The 20,792-nt window shown below is 50.5% G+C and overlaps 1 protein-coding gene across 2 annotated transcripts in view; it reads left to right on the top strand.

Moving 5' to 3' along the window:
* Positions 1 to 11,869: 11,869 nt before the first annotated feature.
* Positions 11,870 to 20,792, top strand: part of CPNE5 (copine 5) — an 88,593-nt gene continuing 79,670 nt past the window's right edge. The window contains exon 1 of one of the 2 annotated variants that reach the window (XM_017643531.3): positions 11,870 to 12,593. In XM_017643531.3, coding sequence (XP_017499020.2) covers positions 12,499 to 12,593 — 95 coding nt within the window. In that variant the 5' untranslated portion in view covers positions 11,870 to 12,498. The remainder of the gene's footprint in view (positions 12,594 to 20,792) is intronic. The other variant, XM_017643532.3, reaches the window with a different exon arrangement.

Here is a 20,792-nt window from a genome sequence, read left to right on the forward strand (position 1 = left end):
CTAGGTGGACATCATTGAATCATCTCCAGGAGTAAGGAGTAAGACTCTCATCTGCTTACCTCCCAGAATTACAATCCTGAATATCCCCACTTTCACTCAGATCATGGGTGTGATGGAAATGCATCATCACTATTCTGAGAAGGAGAAAAGGTTCTGAGTGCAGTGCATTTGGGGAAGAGAGCAGCCTAGGCAGAGTTCCCTGTTTATGGAAAGGTACACCAAACAAACCTGAGGTTATCATATACAGGAGCATATGCCACTTTCCATAAAGGATGTGACCTCAAAAGAGTGAAACTTGAATTGTTTTACAATTTCTAGTGATTCTGCCAGTTACCAGAGAAGTAGAAATTCCTATTTCCATATAAAGGGAGCTTGTTTAAAAGGAATTCGGGCTAAGTCCTTTTACCATACAAGTGTCTACACCTAGTTAGAATAAGTACAGTTAGAACAAATCTCAGAAAAGTGGGGTGTGCTAGGGTCCAGATATCTCACTGCAGTTGCATCTCAAATAGATCGAGGTGAGGGTAGCTTATAAGGAAAAAGCAAGGATGAGTATATAATCTAGATGGAGATTAATGAAGATGGGTCATGGCATTGCTAGAGCTAGTCAAGGGACAAAAGAGATACAGCGTTGGTAGGAAGAGTAGGAGATTCTAGACTTCTTGGAGAAAGCTTGCAGTTGGGAGTGGACAAACCAATGAAAGAAGCCTTCAGTCAAGTGCTCCTGGGATGGGCAAGAAGTTTGGCAACCAGACTGTAAAGTTCATGGCCCCCAAGGAACCTGGCCCAGGGCTTCTCACACTTGATCATGCACAAGCAGGCCAGGGGAGTCTACTAAAAAGCAGATCCAGATTCAGCATCTGGCCAGAGATTCTGAGTTTCTGACCAGTTCCCAGGAGATGGTGCCTGCTGGTCCAGACCTCACATTTCAAGTAGTGAGATCCTGGAGGTCACATTTGTCCAACATGAAACGGTGGGGGGGAGGGGAGGGTGGTGAGGGGAAGTTTCTAAGAGCATGGGGCAGTCAGGACTATAACTTGATCTGCCTGCTAGACCAGTGGTGGTCTTGGAAGAGTAATGAGATTAAAAGCACAGGATGAGCTTTGACAGCTCCTGGCTGTGGCTGCTAAGATAGAGCTTTAAGAAACTGCCCTTCTGCCTTTCATTCCTGCTCGAGTACACTGTGGACAGAAGACTGGTGTGTGGCACTGCGATCCCTGTGGGCTCCTGAGTGGGTAAGATAGTGCAGTGGGTAGACATCACAGAAAATGCAGGGGAAAGGTCATCAGCAATTATGACATTGGAGGAAAACTGCTCTGGAACCAGACAGGTTCAGATCCTAACTTCACCATTTGCCTGCCAGCAGTGTGATGAACAGATTTCTTAAGTTCTCTATGCCTTAGTTTCCTTAAATGTAAAATGGGATAATGGTCCTAACCTAATAGGGCTCTTGTGAAGATTGAACGAGCTAGCACAGCTATTTAGAACAGGGACCAGTACTTAGAAAACAGCTATTGTTACTGCCAGCGGCCCTTGAAGCCACCACACTGCTCTCCTACCTCTACATGGCAGCATATCAGCAGTCTGACCGGGCACTGCCTCTCCCTCCCACTGGGCTAGCCTAAGAGCAGGGACCTTGTCTTATTCCCCCCTGGGAGTCCTCTCAGCACCTTATGCAATTCTTTGAGGTTATTGCTGAATGAGTAAAATAAAAAATTGTTCTCTGTCAGGAAAAGATTGAGATCCATTTGCTGAAATGGCTTTACCCCGTTTCTAAACTCAGGCTTCAGCTGGTATGGCAGCAAAGCCTTTCCTCTAAGCCCTCTGGAAGTCCTCAGCTTGATTTATTTTTGGATTGTGTCTCCAGAATATGTCAAAATAGCTTTCTCCACACAAGGGAAATGATTCCTATCCCCAGATTCTCCAGCCAATCTGAGCTGTCACTGTGCCCCCTTCTGGCACCACATTCTTGCAACATGTGGAGGAGGAAGCTCTGAAGAGCACATTTGTTTAAGTGGTGGAGTTTACTGCCTACACAACACTTCGTGGCCTCAGAGCCTTGTTGCCCATGGAAGGCAGGCTACTACTACAGGTAAATACCAGGATGGGGGTCTATCAGCAGCATTCTTTTACAGATAAGAGCAGCAAAATGCAGGGTAAAGAAACATGGTAAGGTCTCACTCAAAGGTTGGTTTGGTCTGATTTTGAAATTGGGTCCTCCTTTGTTCTTCCAAATGGGTAATTCATGATCCCCAACTACATCTGAAACCACAGATGGTTGGTGTTGGGCAAGATTTGTGGATACAGAGATGTGAGGCTTTTGTGTGACCTTTGGCAAAGCACTTTACCTCTGGAACCATTTTCTCATTCATCAGGTAAAGATTAGAACTAGGCGCCTTTTAACCCTAAATTTCTGAATCTAGGTCATTCTGAGAAGATTGCTTCAGCTGCCAAGTTTCCATTTAGCTGTTTTGGAACTTTGCCACTAGAGGCCACTGTGATTACAGTTCAGTCTTGCAGCTTCTCCAAAAGGCAGACGCCTACCAACGCCTTTCACGATTTTACTAAGCCAGGCCTGCCGCCCCTTGGGTATTGTAAACCAGCAACTGTTCAGATGTCAGGGGGCCAGAATTGAGATGTTAACCTGGGACTGAACAGGTCTAGGAAGGCTCTCTGCGGGCACATGCCCACCAGCCGCCTCCTGTCTACTGGACTAGGAGGAGGAGGAGCGCCCTGTACTAGGTACAATTGGATGAGCCCTGTGACTGCAGGGCCTGGTTTCTGTAGCATGCCTCATTATAAACAGCCAGTTCCCTCTTAATCTGCTTAATCCACTTTACAGTTGAATTCATTCATTCAGCAAGTAATTTTGGAGCCTCTCTTTTATGCCCAGCAACAGTGAATATTTTCATAGAATCAGAGAAAGTCAGTGAAAAGGATCCTTAGAAAAACGCAAAAAGTTATTTTTGCCCTTGTTCTATGTTCTGTGGAAGCTTATGTGTGTTTTTCTCTTAATCCCCCAAACCAGCCTCGAGATTGGCTTTATGGTGCCCATTTGTAGAGGAGTAACTGAGAACCAAAGGCAAATAGCACAAAACCTTGTACAGAGTGAATGAATGGATGCAGTAACAGGCCTTGGGGGTGCACTCGCTAATAAAAGGCAGGCTGGGACTTGAATTTGGGAACTTTGATCTCAAGAGTAGAATGATCTGATGTCAGGGCAGGGGTTGGAACCCGAATCTCCTGCCTTGCAGGCTCGCCTGTCCAATCCAACTGCTCCATCCTAGAGCGTCTCCAGGCCAAGCTGGCTGGAAGGCTACAGCCTTAGCTGTCTCCAAGGTCCTTCCAAGCAGTCTGAACCAGGCCTGTTGGGGCCCAGCAGGAGGGAGGGAGGACAGGAGCACAAATGACCCTAATCAGTGTATTTATTGGAATATAACTATATTACCCTCACAACTCGGCTAAGCTCACAGAAATCATTTTCCTCTCTGTGAGGATCTGGCCACAGCTTCATTAAAAGCTGCTGGCCTGAGCACCAGTGAGGAAGCCCTTGTACAGCAGAAGCAGTGAGGGAGGAGGGAGAAACAGTATTTCTACTTCCTCATTACGCTGATGGGAAAAATGGCCATTTCACATTCACTGTGTAAGAAAAGCCCCCAAAGGAAAGGGAATCCAAGGTTCACAGCTGTCTTTTTAGCAACATTCAGCTCTAAGGGAAAATATTCTCTGTGTCTCCCTTTTTTAAAGCATTTGTGATAAAATGAGAAGGGAAGAAACTTGTATTTGGGGAACTTAGCAGGTGCCAGGTACTTACACATCCTCCATTTAGTCCTCTCAAAGGCCTGTGAACAAGGGATCATAATGTTCATTTCATACACGAGTCCATTTCATGAACAAAGGCTCCAGGTCAGTTGGCTGGGTCTCAGCGGAGTTGGTCTTCAAGCTCTGAGTCGGCTTGCTCTCTTCCTCTATCATACCCTAAACTTGGGCAGGGACAGTTTCCTTACCATTGTTTGCTCCCTCCTTACTCTAGCTCAAAAAATTTGCAAATTGGTTTCCAAGCAAGGTCTCTGTGTGACCTTAGCAACCTCCTTCCCTAAGCCTCAGTTTTTCCATCTGTAGAATGAGAGGCCCAGATTAAGTTTCTAACCCCTGCTCTGGCCTAAACTTTGAGGACTTCATGATAGTATATTTCTTCCAGATAGCTCCCAGCACATCCTCATCTAATTGGAATCTCATACCGACTTAAAGGGGATGGTGATACGGGTATTAATACCCCATTTTTTAAAGCTGGGGGAACCTGAGAAGCAGAGAGACAATGAGGGGTTCAAAGTCACAACATGGAGAGAAGCTGGCATTCTGCCTCCTGCCTCCTTCCTCGTGGCAGGCGGGCAGGCGGGCAGGAGGCCTCCGAGCTGTCAGCAGCAGCTCCCCAAGCCTAACACCTGAGCCTTGCCCTGGCTCCTGACAGAATTATCAGACGACGGGAACACACTTCCCGTAACCAGGGCAACTTTTCTTAGCCAGGGGTGGAGGAGGCAAGATGTGAAGTGTGTCTGATGAGCATCTCTCCCAGTGCAGGGCCTAGAGGTAATAATACCCAGGGAAATCACAGCAGGCAGCTGGAGATGCAAGCAGGTGAGCTCCAGGGCCAGGGCCACTGGGACTCCAGCTTCCTTCCGCACAAAGCCAGTTTCATGGCATTTTGTGCACGTTTCAGTTTTCTTTGGCAGCCAGGCAGGCAGATACAGGCAGTTTGGCATAAAAATGACTTTAGACCTAAAAAAAAGTGTTTCACCCTTTGTGATTTTTCAGGCCACCCCAATACAGGTACAGCTAGAGGACATGCTATAGAGCAGTGGTGACAGAATCTGAGGGCTGGGGTGAAATAACAGCCCTGCATTGGTCAGCCTGAGGTAGGGAGGGGCAGGGATTCCAGAGGCCTAGGCAGATTCCAGACCTTCACAGCAGCGGGCAGGGGAGATATGAGGTTTCTGGAAATAGTCTTAATCGAGGCCTCCCAGTTGAAAATCTACCTCTTCCATCCCGAACTCAGGCTTGAGCGTGCCAATCAAGAAGGTGTTAAGCGTAAGGGTGGCAGGCTGGCACTTCAGGGAGGGACATCGTTTATTTGTAAGCCTCCGAAGAAATATGAAGATTCATTCACTATCACCCAAGATGCTCAAATGAGGAAATGAGCTTATGTCAAGTAGAGAAAGTTCGGGAGTCCCAAGAGCCAACTGGCTGACAGTGGCGGGGGCAGCCTGAGGCCTGGGAAGGCCAGACTGTGCCAGACTGTGATCTAACAATCAAGGCCTTAAGGAAGAGGAGAGGAGAGGAGGAAAAAAAAATCCACTTAGCAGAAGTGTTTTGATGGTTTAATGGAAAGAGAAGCTCAGGTTGGGAGAGTCCCAGCTAGCTTTGTAGAAGAGATGGATAGGCTTCGGGCCTGGCAGGAATCAGCAGAGGAAATGGCAGGAGGAAAGGCCAGGACAATCAGTCATGGCTGGTTTGGGTTGGATGTAAAAGCCCGATGGTGAGGATGGACGTACAGTCACCTTGGCCCTTACTGTGGCATCCTAACTAAATGTTGGGGTAAGTGTGTGTGCACTGTGTGTGACAGGCTGTGATGTCTATGCTGGATATTAGGGAGAAGTGGAAGGCTCAAGGCCCTGAGCACAGATCACGTGGCACTGGATGAGCCCTGCAGACCTGGGAGGGACCCTGGGCCCTGGTGGCAGACGCTGAGGCCCCTGATCAGGCCCTGAGTGAGGACTGGAAGGAGGCAGCATGGTGTTGGGCAAAGATAGGAGCTTTGGACCTATGTAGTCCTGGGTTTGTACCCTGTTTCTGCCACTTACTTGAGTGAGCTTGAGCAAGTTAGGTACTTTAATTACTTAATCTGTAAAATGGAGCAGATAATGCCCATTATCCTCCTACAGATTCCTGGAACATTAACTAAAAATGATGCTCCGACCCCACTGGACTGAGCTGCTGAGGGGCCTGGGGCTCTGTCCTGTCTGAATCCCTAGTGATGAATTAGCACAGTTTTGAGGCACAGAGTATTTGACAAATGGGACAACAATGGCATCATAGAGTTAGTGTGAGGATTAAATGTGATGATGTTAAATTCTAACTGCTGTGCTTATTACATGGCAGGTTCTCAGTAAAATAAATATATAAGAATCCTTTGCCCTTCTATGTGGTAATGGCCAAGGGGCCCAGACATTCTCAGTCTGACAGCTGCCAAACAATTCAACAACTGAATTCATATTAGATGCCCTATAGAAGTTTGTTGACAGAAGGACAGATGAGATACGTGGTGAGGCAGACTCAGGCCCTGTTTGGTTGGGACTCGTAGGTGGGAGCCAAAGTTCCTCATGAAGGAAAATTGATGTTTCCCAGAGGACAGGTGGATTTTCATTTAGTCATTTGACAAATTGAATACCTACTGTGTGCCAGGGATTGTCTTAAATCCTGGGAATGCAACAGTAAATGAGACAAAGCCCTTGCCTCCATGGAAAATTCTAGTGGGGGAAACAGACAAGATACTGCTGTGAGGAAAAGTAAAGGAGGGTCACGCCCTGTGTGAGTTTGTGACCAGGGAAGCCTCCATGCAGAGGGACATGTGGGCAGAGGCCTGAGGGATCCAGGGGAAAATTCCAGGGCTGGGGGAACAGCAGTAACAAAGGCCCTGAGATGGGAGCTTACAGGGCCAGCAAGGAGGTCTGTGTGGCTGGAGGGAGAGACAGATGAGATGAAGTCTGAGTCACAGGAAGGGGTGGAGACAGAGGCCACAGCCCAGTAAGTCCTTTTACTGCAGGTGAGACGGGAGCCAGGGGAGGGTCTCAAGCAGAGGAGGGCCACAGCCTGACTCTGGTTTCCAGTGGATCCCCTGGCTGGTGTGAAGATTCTGGTAGCCAGACTATAAGGGCAGGGAGGCTTCTCTCACTTGGAAAAGTATGAGTGGCTGAGAGGAAGAAGAAGGCAAGAGAAGTGAAAGAGAAAGCCAATGCCCACTGGGCCGCAGACAGATGCCAGGGCAGAGAGGGAGGGAGGAGTGGACCCTCGCCACAGGAGATGCTGCCGGGCCAGCGGCAGGAGGGCCTGGGGCTCCCTTTGCCTAGATGAAAGGTGGACTGAGCTAGCCAGCTGGTGCTATGATCTGGGGAGAGGCAGAAGGGAGGGGCCGCGTGGGGTTCTTGGTGGGATGGTGTGGCCTGTGGCAGGAAGTCTGCCACCGTTCAGGAGGAAGAGGGCCTGGAGGTGGAGAGAGCCCTGTGGCCAGCTTTTGCCTCTTCCTCTGCCTCAACGGAACATGGCTTCTCACACCTCCTCGGGCAAGTCCTTATTGCTCTTGGGTACCCGACCTCATGTTATTAATGGAGTTTCTTATCAAGGGAAGAGTCAGGTGACCTTGAACACATCACTCCCCCTCTCTAAGCCTTTTAGTAAAAGAAGGGGGTTAACCTAGATGGTCTTCAACCAAGCCCCTTCTAGCATTTCTATTAATGGATGGAATCAGACACTGCATCTCTCCTACCTCCTTACTGCAACGGCAGTTTCAGGTTCCTGTCGTGCCCCCTTGTCTTCCTTCTTTCCCCAGGGTTGCCATGCCCAGTGGTGCAGGACAGTCACTGCACACGGACACCCAGCCAAGGGTGGAAGTGGAGGCTCAACTCCTGCTCACACTCTGCTCAAGAAGCCACATGCCCTGGCTGGCTCAGGATTGCATTTACCCAGAATTAAGAACACCTTTATCTAGTTTTTTCTAAGGTGCACTGTGGGCTTCCCCCACTTCCCTGTGCCATGCACAATCCTGCTCTTCTGTGTCCCTTTTCTCCTCCCACCGATGCCCAGCCTCAAACAGGGCAGATCTGTGGGCCGCATTTATAATTAGTGCCTTGGGATGGGGGAGGGCAGCAGCTGCCTCCTCTATGAGGAGCTCTGCCCCCTAAGCCCTGTGGTGCTTTTCCTCTCCTTATCAATGCTGAGAGTTGCCTCTCGAAATTGCTCTGCCATCATTAACACCGCAGATTAGGTCAGATGAGAGCATGTTTGCAGTCTTGGATGGCAAAGGCAAAACGCTGATGCTGATTATTCCAAATCTTCTGGGCATAGCGCATTTCGTGCTCACAGTTCTTAATCAGAGTGACAAGCGTTGGGTACGTGGTGGGGTGGGCCACGGCCACACAGTTGGTTCTAATCTGGCTGCCAGGCCCAGACAGCATGTCTGCAGCATCTGCTGCCCTCCTGGCTGGCTGGCCCACACATCATAGGTGACTCAGTTACTTAGCACTATCATGTGACTCAGAGGAGAAATGACCCCTCCAACAGCAACATCCTGGCACTGCTTTTGAACCATCAGCACCTCATTTCAGCAAGGACTGTGAACATTTTGCCCTGGGTCTGATCAGCAAGTTTTGTGTTCTGGGGCTCACTGGTTGCCCCCTGGTAGCTGAGGGGTACCCCTCAGACCAGACCACCCCTCCTTCACTGTCCCCTTCTGAAAGCCTCTGCCTGGAGAAGGCCAGACCTGTGGCCTTGCATCATGGCCCCTCACCTCCTGACCTCATATTCTACCTCTGCCACCTTTACCCTGTGCTCCAGCCACACTAGGGTCCCCAAACATAGCTCTCTGGCCCTTCATCATGCTGGTTCCCTGCCAGGAGTGCCTGCTCAGCTTTGTCCTCCAGGCAGAAGTTCCCTGTCTATCAAGTGTCCTTGCCTTTACTGCTCCTCTGTGCTCCAGCCCCACATCCAACTGCCACACCTGTATTGCTTTGCCTGAAGCTTTCTCTGGTTTCTGGAACCGGTATTGCCACTCTGTTCCATGAGGCCCAAAGTGCCAGGGAACTAACGCCCTCCAGAAGCAGCCCTAGACACTGAGCCAGGGACTAAAGGCAGTGGGTGTATACACACCCGTGCTCCCTCACCTGTCTGTGGGCTAAGTCTGAAGTATGTTCTGCCTGGTCTCCCAGAGGGTCCTCAGTGGGAATGATGGCTAGTTGTCCCCAGGGTAAAGTGACTTCACAAACTGCCCCTATTGCTGCCTTCTCTGTCTCAGCTCCACATTCGAGGCAGAGCTTTTCCTTTATCTCCCAAATTACTCTGATTCAAATCTTTTTCTTAGGGTCTGCTTTGGGGCAATCAAACAGACATCCTCTTCAGTGTCAATATCACCTCCTTTTTGATGTTCCCCCTGACCTTCCCTTGTCCCTATTCCTGGGGCAGAACCATCAGTCACTCTTCTCTATTCCCAGGGCCCCTTATACCTACCTTAACAGCACATCTCATGTTGCACTGTGGTTTATCTGCATGTCCTGGGGCTCCCACTAGCCTGGGAATTCTTTGGGGACAGATACTGTGTCCTTTTGCATCTTATTCTCTGAACAAGGACAGTGCCTGGCACAGGTACTCAATACAATTTTTGTCCAAAGAGCCAGCAGTATAAATGCAATGACTGTGAGGGGAATGGAGAGAAACAGACAAGTCCAGAATCTTTCTAGAAAGAGACCCAGGATTACTACTCTAGATGCTGTCATATTAGAAGATTACATGGTAGAACTTCAGTCTCAGGTAGAACTTACCTGCTTAAGAACTTTCAGTGGCTCCGTATTGTTGCCCTCCCCAACAGAGCCTATTTTTCATGGATGACTTTTAAGACCCTCCATCATCTGGCCCCTGACTCTTTGTTCAGAGTCAGAAACAGCCTGGGTTCAAATTCTCACTCTGCCAGTTCCTAGCTGAGTGACTATGGGCAAGTTACTTAGCCTCTCTGGGCACTAGCTTCCTTATTTATTAAGTGTAGATAATAACACCTGTGGGTAAAATTGAAACATATCCAGAATTTCTCGCCTGGCTTTGGTTCATCTACATTATCAACAGGCGTTCAGAGGTGTAAACAAGTAGGCTTTAGATCATTTGCATCTTTCCTCAGGGATGGCGAAGTTCATCTCCATATCAATGGGTAATTACCTGGGCAACAGAGGGCTTATCTGTACCTGAGAGGTGAGGGGGAGGGCTGGTGTTGTGGCTGCTTGAGCAGGAGGGAGAGATGGGCTGGACTGCAGTTTTGTAAGCAATAAACGGGTTTTAAACCTTATTTCTCCCTTTGACTGATTTTGGTTTTTAGAGGTATTTTGCTCCAGGATTTCCTTTTCCCAGACTTACAACACCTCACTCTATAATTATTTTGAGAATTTAAAATCATGCATGGTCCTTGTGAATGTACTAAAAATCACTGAATTATACACTTTAAAATGGTGAATTTTATGGTATGTGAATATCTTTTAAAAAAAATAGCATGATATCTGGCCCAGGATAGGCTCTTTGAAAATAGAATAGTGGTTATCATTGTTGCCAAGGAAGTTTTCCAAGTGTCCCTAGCACTGAGTCAGGCACACAGCAGGTACTCAGTAAATACTGGTGGAATGAATGGATAACATATCACATAAGTTATTCTTGGATCATCGTCTACAACTGGTATGTGGCAGAGAGGGAGGGTGAAGGGCATAGAGACTCCAAGCCTCGGGAAAGATGACCTGAATCATTCTCCGTGGAGAGACAGCCTCATGCCCAAACCTGGAGTGCCCAAACCTGGAGTGCGACCTTGCAACCCAGCCACACCCCACAGCCCAGGGTATCCCAGTGCCTCTGCCCCTTGCTATATATAGGTCCCAGGTGACAGAACCGAGTCCAGCTAATCCCAAGCCCTGGGTAAATGGAAAACACATAAGCCAGGTTGACGAATGTGTTCTTACATTTATCTTTGACTGGCTATATCTGACGTTTTGGGAACTGACTTCAAACAGAATTTCGACGCGCCAGTTAAGGCCGGCTGCCAAAGGCAAGGCCCAGAAGGCGTGGCTTTTCCCGGTCCAGCCTCAGGCTCTTGGCCTCCCTGGTCCCTCCCCTGCCACAGCGATGAGTCTGGGCGAAGCGCCGGGTGTTGGGCGCTGAAAAGAAGGCTCCATCTCAGCAAAGCTTAGTGTGAGGATGAGGAAGGTCTGCGAGGGTTTTCTGGAAGCGAGTCCACGCGCGCAACTCGGGGAGACTCCACAGCGCTGCAACCCTAGGCCTGGAAGGGCCAAGCTGGGCATGGGTTGGGGAGGTCTGCCCAGCCCCGGTTCGCTAGAGGTCTGGCTGGGAAGGCGGCCGCCTGAGAGGTGCCTCAACTCTCCCCTCACTCCCAGGGCAAGGATCAGAGCCTCCGCACACAGCAGGCGCCCACTTGGTGCTGGTTGCCGAGAAGACCCAGGAGCTCGAACCGCCCCCTCAGTCTAGTAGAGGAAGCTTCTAGACCCGGGGGCTGGCTCACGACGGGTGGGGGATGGGGAGTGTGCTAGCGCGTGGCTTAGGCCCCGCGGGAACCTGAGGTGGGTTGGGGAGCGCCCCTGCATCAACCCTGCTTAGGCCTAAGGGCCCTCGCTAGGAAACCAAGGCGGCCCCTCCGGCCGCTGGGGTCGTCCCCACATGCTCCCCAGGAGAGGTGGAGTCCTCTTTTGGACTGAAACCCGTTCCCTGGTGGTACGCACCCTCAGCAGAGCCTTAAGCCTCTGGGAGTGGCGGCGTCTCTTTTGCACACGTCCTACCCAACCCCCGCCCCGCACAGACCCTCCTCAAACAGACGCCCCCCGATTCACACAACGCTCTCCCAGCCCCGGTATGGAGACCCCTGAGGGGGTGGGCGCAGATGGAGGCGCGCACGGCCGGGGCCATCTCCTCTCATCACCCCCGGGCTCCCAGCATCTGGAGCCGCGTCCCCACGCGCGCACACACGCACTCAGACTCACACCCGCGCGCAGACCCCGCCCGCGGCCCCTCCCAGGCCCCTGCGGCGCCCCCTCCGGCGCTCGCTCTCCCCGCACGCAGCCCGCCCGGCGTGGCGGGAGGCGGCCGCTTCGGGCAGATTTGACTTTCCCGTAGCCTGGGAGCCCCGAAGCCCGAGCCGGAGCCAAGGAGGCGGCGTTCGCAGCCTCGTCCCCAGCCCCGCCGCCGCCGGCGCCGAGACCCAGCGAAAGGCGGCGCGGTCCCGGCGCTGCGGCTCCGCGCTGCCGGCGTCCAGCCGCCCCCGCCGCCCGCGCCCCAGCCGGCCCCTCACGCCTACTCCCCCTCCGGCACTCCTGCCCACGCCCGAAGCTGTACGTCCCCTGCCCGGGTCGCTCTCCACGACTCCGCGCGCCCCTCCTGGCGCCCGCACCCTCCGCCTCTCCCCGCCGCGCCCCAGCTCCCGGGGCACCTTGCCCCTCTCCGCTGGGCCCCCAGCCTCCTCGCCGCGTCACCCGCACCCCCTCCTCTATCCGAGGTTCCCGCTCCCTCCGCCCCCCTTCCCTCGCTCACTTCCCACGCCCCCTCTTCGCGCTCCTCTCTCCGCCCTTTGCCGCCCAGCCCCGGCTCCGGAGTTGGGGGAGAGTCCAGGGTTTCAGTCGCTCTGGAGGAGGCGTGAAACGGGCAAGGATTGACTAATTTGGGGTGGGGTGGGGGGTGCGGTGGGTGATGGAGCAGCCCGAGGACATGGCGTCGCTGAGCGAGTTCGACTCCTTGGCGGGCAGCATCCCGGCCACCAAGGTGGAGATCACCGTGTCCTGCAGGTGAGCCGCCCGCTGTCCGGGTCCCCCTGCGCCACCCCTGGACCTGGAGCCCCGCGGCCCCTGCCGCTTCGACCCTACCTCCGCACGCCCCCTTCCAAAGTGTCCTCTCCTCTAGGACGCGCCCCTCCTTCTAGGCAAGAGCCGCTGCCCAGCCGCCGGTGGCCACCGCGGAATGGGAAGCCAGGCTTGGGGTCGTATCCGGGAAAGTTTGCACGCAGGAATAGGGGGTCCAGGCGCCCAAGTCGGGAGAGGGAGGTAGTGAAGGCTTTACCAGTTTTTGCACAGGCTAATTCTGATCAGTCCCTCCCCAAATCGAGAAGAGAGTGATTTTCCTCATCTCTTCCCCCTCTGCCCTGTGCCCTCTTTTCCTCTCTTCTTCCCCTTCCTTTGCCCCCTTCCTCATCTTCTCCTCCCCCACCGCTCCCACCGTCCTAGACCCCAGGACTCTAAAGCCTTTCTTCTCTTCCAGCAACAAAACTGACTCTTGGAAAAGATCAGATTGACTCATTCATACTGAGGTGTGGATACCTGATAACAACTTAAAGTGGCACCATCAGACAAACAATAACTTGGGTACAATACCTTAAGCCAAAGGACTAGAACACTGAGTGTGGAATTTTGGAGTCCAGCAGGGGAGGGAGGGTAGTGTTTTTGTGGGCTACCGCCCCCAAATTCTCAGTCATTTCACAGTCTTTGGGGCTGACTCCTCTAAAAGCTGGGTGCCCCCCAGCTTCTAGCTGAGGGGAAGGCTGCCCCAGGCACTAAGGGGATACAGGTGGGGAAGGAGGGATTTTTCCATAATGCAGTTGCCCTGTGGCTGGCCCAGGATCACTGCCTTGCTGGGACTGTGAGGAACTCTGTGACCCAGGTGTGGTCCACCTCATCATCCCGGAGATGCCATTCCCCCTGCCCCAAATGACCACAGCATTTCTGGAGTCGTCGCTCTACCCAGGTTCCAAATTGCCTGCCCCATCCACTCTCAGGACCTTCTTTGATCAGACCCTTCAGCCACTCTCATAGCCCCAACCCTGTATTCCAAAGTTGTGACATTGGGGAGGTATCGACAGAGCTAGAGGAGCTTGGCTGAGGTGTGAGGGAGGGGGGATTTGGGGGGATTTGAAGGTGAGTGGGAGTGAGGGCCAGTGAGGTGGAACGTCGCTGCCCCCTAAGCCCAGCCGTTCAGGGCTCTGGTGATAACTCCCATGTCTCCCCCATATACACAGTGCTGTCAGAATTATCTCCAGACGCCATGTGGATCTTGCGATTAATCTGCTGGGAGATTTCTGATGGCCCATTAGCTCCAGTCTCACCTCCTCAGCCTTCAGCAGCTGCCACAGCCTGCCCTCCCTTCTCCTGTGGGGCGTACATCCCTGCATCTGATGCATCTTCCTAGCCCTTAGTCATGCCTGTGTCAGAGCTGTCTAAGGATCCTTCTCATCTCCCAGCCTCTGAACAACCCAGTCCCCATCCAGATTTCACCCCACATTCATCTCTGCCAGTTCATTTCCCCACCATCTTGAAAAGCCTGGCCTCATGCTCCCCTACTTCCAGCCATCCTTCTCACCCATGAGACACCCAGCCAGAATCATTGTCTTATGTGTCCCCTGGGTCCTTAGTACTCAGCCGGGGCCACGAGGTCAGTCATATACTAAGCACCCAACCTGTGAAGACAATTCAGGTGTGTAGACATCATCCCTCCTCCCCCAAAGCAATCACAGAAGCATTTGAGGGCAGGGATCCCCACCTTGACTCAGAACCATGGATCTTCTACTTCAGGGGAGAGCAGAAAGGCAGAGAGCACCTACGGCATGGTAGCTTTGGAGTTAAGACACCTTAAAACAGAATCTGCTCCACCACTTGAGGCAAACTTTCAGCCTTGGTTTCCTCCAACTAAACTGGTTTGTCAAGTGCAAGCAATGAGCCTGTGTTTGCTTAGAAACCCTTTTTGCCGAGGTAGCTCCCATGTTTGGACGGGTGGCTGGCACCCGTTTTGATAGGTACTCAACAAATACTGTTGGAAGAATTAACTTAAAAGAGTAAAGGGTCCTGAAGCACCCAGCATACTACTTTGCACTTCCTTGGCACACAGTAGGTGCTCAATAAGTAGCTACAATGGTGACTGTAAGGCAAAAACTCTTGGCCCCTCCTGTGTGCTCTTTGGAAATGGAGGTGTCCAAAAGGCTCAAACCTTCTGCCTAAGAGATGTGGGGGTGTATCTGAGTTCCTGGGGGATATGAGTCGGGGATCAGCTTGGGTGTCCATTCCTTCCCAGGGAACATGACCCATCAGCCTGAAGAGAAGCTCACCCAGGCCCTGCTTCTACTTTTCTGAAAGCCAGAGGGTGGGAAAGTGGGCTTTGGTAGGAAGGGGGTATGGAGGGAGGAGAAACCTGGAATAGAGAGGGGGGAGGGGTGGGCGGCGAGAAAATGCTCTGGGTGGACTTGAAACTGTACATCATCTTTTTGTCTCAATCAGGTCCAGCCATCCAGATTTTAGAACAGAGAGGGAGAGAAGGAAAAGCAGGAGAGGAGGAGGAGAAAGAGCTGCACAGAATGGCTTTCTCTAGCATATTCTGCGCTCCATTGTCACCAATAAGGAGACTCAAGTCCTCCCCTGCATCCCATGGTCAACACTAACTGGGCCCCAGGGCAGGAAGCTATGGGTGCCCTTGCCCAGAGCATCTAGGTGACACCTGCTGGTGGGCAGGGAACAGCAGGGCAGGCAGAGGGGTTGTTAGGGTAACTCCAGGAGGCTTTAGAATGGGCAGCTGGAGATGAGTGGGCCAATGTAGCCTGACTGGGAGCCAGCTCCTTTCCCTCACTGCTCCTTGGAAAGGTCCCTGCCACCTCTTGTAGCCCTAGGAACTCCCTCCTCTTGTCCAGGGGAGGACCTGACGCCCTGCCATGCCTAGCCTAGGGCACTCCTAGTTGAGCAAAGCTGCTTGGTACAGGGGCACATCTGAGCCCCAGCACAGGAGCACAGCAGAGGCCCAGCCAAGTGTCCATTGAAGACAGATGACACTGTGGGATGGGCAAGTTAGGGCCCCTGCTTCCTGTAGGGTATCTCTTGGGCTAATCTATAGTTTACTCCTAAACAGTTGTTTTTATTGACTGCAGTCAACTCAAACCAAAAATTTATTTTAAAACCTGTAGTTATTTGGCTCAGTGGTTAAGAACATGAGTTGTGGGATCTGTTCAAGCCCCAGCTCTGTCCCTGTGACCTTAGGGAAACTACTCAACCTGTGCCTTGGTTTCCTCATCTGTAAAGGAGGCATAATAATTCTTATCACAGGAGGATTAAATAGATTAATCCATGAATAGTAATTCATGTTGCCTACTATTTGACACCTCAAAGTAAATAAAAATCTGTCTCTATCACTGGGTCCCAGGGTTTATATGGATCCTGGAGAACTCATCCAGCTGGAGATTCTTATTCCCACTCTCCCCACCCCAGTTTATTGAGATCTCTTTGAAATTCTGTGTACATTTAGAGATTCTAAGAGATTTTTTTGGGAAGTGAGGAGGGTGGATCATTTGTGGAAGCAGATACCAGCAGACATTGTAGAAGGTGTGAGCCACAAGCTTCTCCTTCTTCTGATGGTCTGTTCCAGACCTTTCCGGTCTTTGTTAGCCTCTTTGCAGACCCAATCAAAGCTTACCTCTCCAGTGTCCCATTCCCCAAGGGCCCCACTATTTTTCAGATCTCTATGTGTCGTTGGATGTAGGGATCCAGACCAGTGTGTTAGTTTGAAAGCGCCTTGCGTTTTGTTATGTAACACGAACCCTTTGCCCTTGCGCAGGGTCCTCCTGTAAGGAGCAATGCACAGTTCCACGTGGTGGGGCTCCAGAGACCCATAGGGAAGGCAAGAAGGGGAGAGTCCAGAGGCAGGCGGTTGCTTAGCCTCCTGGAATCTCTCAAGCAGCTGCCCTCTCCTGGAGCCAGGATGGGGCTGGTGGGCAACTGCTACCTCTGCCCTAGAGGTGTTGTTTTCTGCTGTCTGTTGACGCTGGTGTTTTTGCTGCTCTGGGGCCTGAGAGGCAGCCTAGCTCAAGAGCTGTGCCATGGGCTTCTCAGGAGGAGTGTAAATGGGCTTTGAGCTCTTCCTTCTAACACAGGGCAAGGCGGTTTGGGGGAAGGAGGAGCCTAGGGGCAGTGTGGCAGCTGTCAAAGCCAGTACTGGGAAAAGGAAGTGCACTGAGTCGTTGAGTATGCCAAAGCACCCTTTAGTGGAGCCATGGGAATAGTAACAGTGGAATTTATCAAATGCTTAGTATGTGCTAGGCCCTTTGCATCTGCATTCAGCTAATCATATGCAATTACCTATAGTGAACTGTTTTTGACCTGCTCAAATAGCAATTTGGTTCAAACTAAGATTATTATATTAGTTTTCAATTGCTACCTAATGAATTACCACAAACCTAGCAGCTTAAAACAACAGCAGTTTATTATCTTACAGTTTCTGTAGGTCATTAGCCCAGGCGCTGCTCACTGGCTCCTCTGCTCAGTGTCTCCCTGGGCTGGAAGCAGGGTATCTGCAGGGCCTATGATCTCAGCTGAGGCCTGGGGCCAAGCCAAACTCATTAGGTTGTTGGCAGAATTCAATCCCTTGCAGCTATAAGGTTAAGGTCCTGTTTTCTTGCTGGTTGTTGGATCAGGGTGGTTCTTAGCTCCTGGGTACTGACTGCCCTCAGGTCCTAGCCACATGGGCCTCTCACACCATGGCTGCTTACTTCTTCAAAGCCATCAGGAGAATCTCTCCCCAGTCTTTTAGACTGTTTTGTATAAAGTTAACAGTAATCATAAGACTGAGCATCCCATCAGGTTCCCAGGTCCTACCCACACTCAGGGGAAGGGGATTATGCAGGCTTGTACAACAAGGGCAAGAATCTTGGGGATCATCTTAGATTTCTTCCTACCCTAATTACTGTTTCTTTTTAGCCTTACAATAATCCTATGAGGTAGACAGTAGTAGTTCTCTTTTTTGCTGATTAGGTAATCAGGGCTCAGAGGGGTTAAGGAACCTGCCCAAAGTTACATAGTATGTTTTAGAGAAAGGGATCCAAATCCAGTTTCCTCAGACTTCAAAGCCTTGAGGGCTTCCTGAAATTGGGAATGAGGTCTCCATGAGGATCACAGTAGGGGTGTGGACAGCAAATAGGAGGTACAAGAAATAGGTGCTCTCTCTCTCTCCAGGGATGGGTGAGGCTTTCCTTGCTCAGAGATACCTCTGAGTCTGGGAGGCAAACCCAGAACTGGAGGAATCCCCAGAAAGTAGACACCAGAGGAAGTTGCAGGATGGCCACCAGTCATGCATGGGATACAGACCATATCGTGGTAGCCCACCACCCCTCTTCTCCCAGCCCACAGTTCTCCCTGCTCAGACCCAAGGCCATCACTGGAGATGACCTACCATGGGGAAGAGGGCATGAAGGAGGTGAGGGGGATAAGGCTGGAAAACTGAGGCACACACAAGTCCAGGTTAGCTACGGATGCTTTGGCTACAGATAACAGAAAATCTGATAGTGGTTCAACCTGAAATATGTTTTTTTCTCAAATCAAAATGAGTTTGGAGATAGATTATCTCAGTGCTGGTTTGTCAGCTCACTTTGCCATCAAGGACCCAGATACCTTTCTACTCTGCCACCATCCAAATGGTGGGCTTCATTGTTACAAATTGCTGCTTCTGTTCCAGGCTTCACAACTGCATCCAAAACAGGAAGTAAAGCCCAAGGCCTTCCTTTGAAAAGTTCTTTTAATCTGGAAAGCCCAATCCAAGCCACAATCTCTCAGCAGACTTCCCCTCCTATTTCAATGGCCAAAGCTGGGTCTCGTGTCCACTCCTAGACTAGTATATGAGTTAGCTTGGGCGGCCAAAGCAAAATACCACAGACTGAGCGGCTTAAATGACAGAAATTTATTTCTATAGTTATTGAACGTGGAAGTCCGAGATCAGAGTGCCAACATGATGGGGCTCTGGCGAGGACTCTCTTCCTGGCTTCTCACGGCCACCTGCTCACTGTGTTCTCACATGGCAGAGAGAGCAAGCTCTCTGGTGTCTTATAAGGGCACTAATCCTATCATGAGGGCCCCACCTGTATGACCTCAAATAACTCTACATACATATCTCCCAAAAGCCTCATCTCCAAATACCATCACACTGGGGGGTAATGCTACAATGTATATTTTGGGGGCTTACACAATGCTGTCTATAGCAGCAGGGGACAGGAGCTACCTTCTCTGACTTAAGGGTGTCTCCATCAGATATCTAAGCCAATGTGGATTCTGTTAGCAGGAAGAGCATGAGGCATGCTTGTTGGGTGGACAGCCATGGCCACTGCCACAAGGAGGCTTTCCGAGTGACACATAGGCTAGCTGAGCTCCCTGGGCCTACGAGGGGCCTACAGTTTGGTGTCTCCAAGGGCTGGTTCCTTAGATTTTCTTGCAGTCGGCAGACAGTCAGTTTTAGGTGACTGGAGACTGATTTTCTAAGCACAACTTGGCTGGACCCCTGATCACCTCTCTTCCTGCCAGTTTCATGGGCAAGAAAAAAAGACAGTGGGATATCAAAACATTGCAAGGCACCTCTGTCCTCTAATATCCCTTGCCTCTGCTGGCCTAGCTTAGTGCCTGAAGGTCCCAATAGGAGAGCTTTATGCCTTTGAGTCTTGAAGATTCCTGGGCAGGACACTGAAAGTCAGTGCAGTTCCTGGCTTACCTTCTCTGAAAGCTTGACCAGGTCATTTAAGTTCTCCAGCCTCAGTCTCCCCATCTGTAAAATGGGAGGAAATACTGGTCTTGTCCATATCCTACACAATTGTTATAAAGATAAAATATTTGTGAAATTTTATATAAACTGGAATGTGCTAAGTAAACTTAATAATGGTAATGGGTACCAATAACTGAACACTACTGACACATTCATCCATTTGATGATAGTAGTAAGCATTTGCTATTGAGTCTTCTTTGTGCCAGGCACAATTTGAAGTGCTCAGGATATAGTGGTGAACAAGATAGACCAACTGCTCTCTCATAGCACTCACACTGGCAGTGGGTGTTCAGGTGGGTGGGATATAAACAAATATATTTTTTATTAAGCCACTAATGTATGATAGAGATAAGTGGTCTGCAAATATGTCTGTGGTTGTTGTGGATGCTTTAGACAGGATGGGCAGGTGACATTGAGCTGAGAGCCAAAGGGGGAGGATCTGGAGGGAGGGTGATTCAGATAGACAGAATGGCAAGTGCAAAGGCCCTGTGGCAGAAAAGACCTTGTTTGGTATGCTTGCAAAATGGCAGGGAGGCTAGTGTGGCTGGAAGGGTGTGAGAGGTGGGGGAGTGGAGGAGGATAATTTCAGAGAGGAAATGGGGATGCAAATCATGGTCTTGTGACCCTTGCTAGGAGTTGTTTTTTTTTTTTCAAGTGGAACTATTACTCTTACTTTTTTTTTTTTGAGAGGGCATCTCTCATATTTATTGATCAAATGGTTGTTAACAACAATAAAATTCTGCATAGGGGACTCAATGCACAATCATTAATCAACCCCAAGCCTAACTCTCAACAGTCTCCAATCTTCTGAAGTATAATGAACAAGTTCTTACATGGTGAACAGTGCAAGGGCAGTCATATCACAGAAACTTTCGGTTTTGATCACGCATCATGAACTATAAACAATCAAGTCAGATATGATTATTCATTTGATTTTTATACTTGATTTATATGTTAAGGAGTTTTATTATTCTAATAGCATCTGGTGGGGGTGGATTGGTGAGCAGAAGTAATATGACCTGATTTGCTTTCTGAAAAAATTTTCTCTGGTTATTGTGAAGAGAATGGACTGGTGGTGGGTGGGGAGAGGCAGGAATTGAGGCACTATTAGGCAGGAGGCCCCTGCAGCATCCAGGTGAGAAACGATGGTGATGGTAGAGTGGGGAAGACTGAACAAATTAAGCATGTGTTTTTGAAGCAGAAACCTTCAGACTTGACAAATGGGACAGGAGTGGGCATATGGGAGAGGGGGATCAAGCATACTTCCTACGTTTCTACTTTAAGCTGTTGGCTTCACAACTGCAGAAGGCAGGTTGTGACCCCATGCACAAATGAGGAAACTGAGATTAAGTAGCTTGTCCGGGGTCACAGAATTACCGTGTGGCCATGTGGAGCTTCCAGTTTGGCTGCATCTGAGGCCAGAGCTCTTGCTC

The sequence above is a fragment of the Manis javanica genome, chromosome 16 (assembly GCF_040802235.1).
Source record: "Manis javanica isolate MJ-LG chromosome 16, MJ_LKY, whole genome shotgun sequence".
Lineage (NCBI taxonomy): Eukaryota > Metazoa > Chordata > Mammalia > Pholidota > Manidae > Manis > Manis javanica.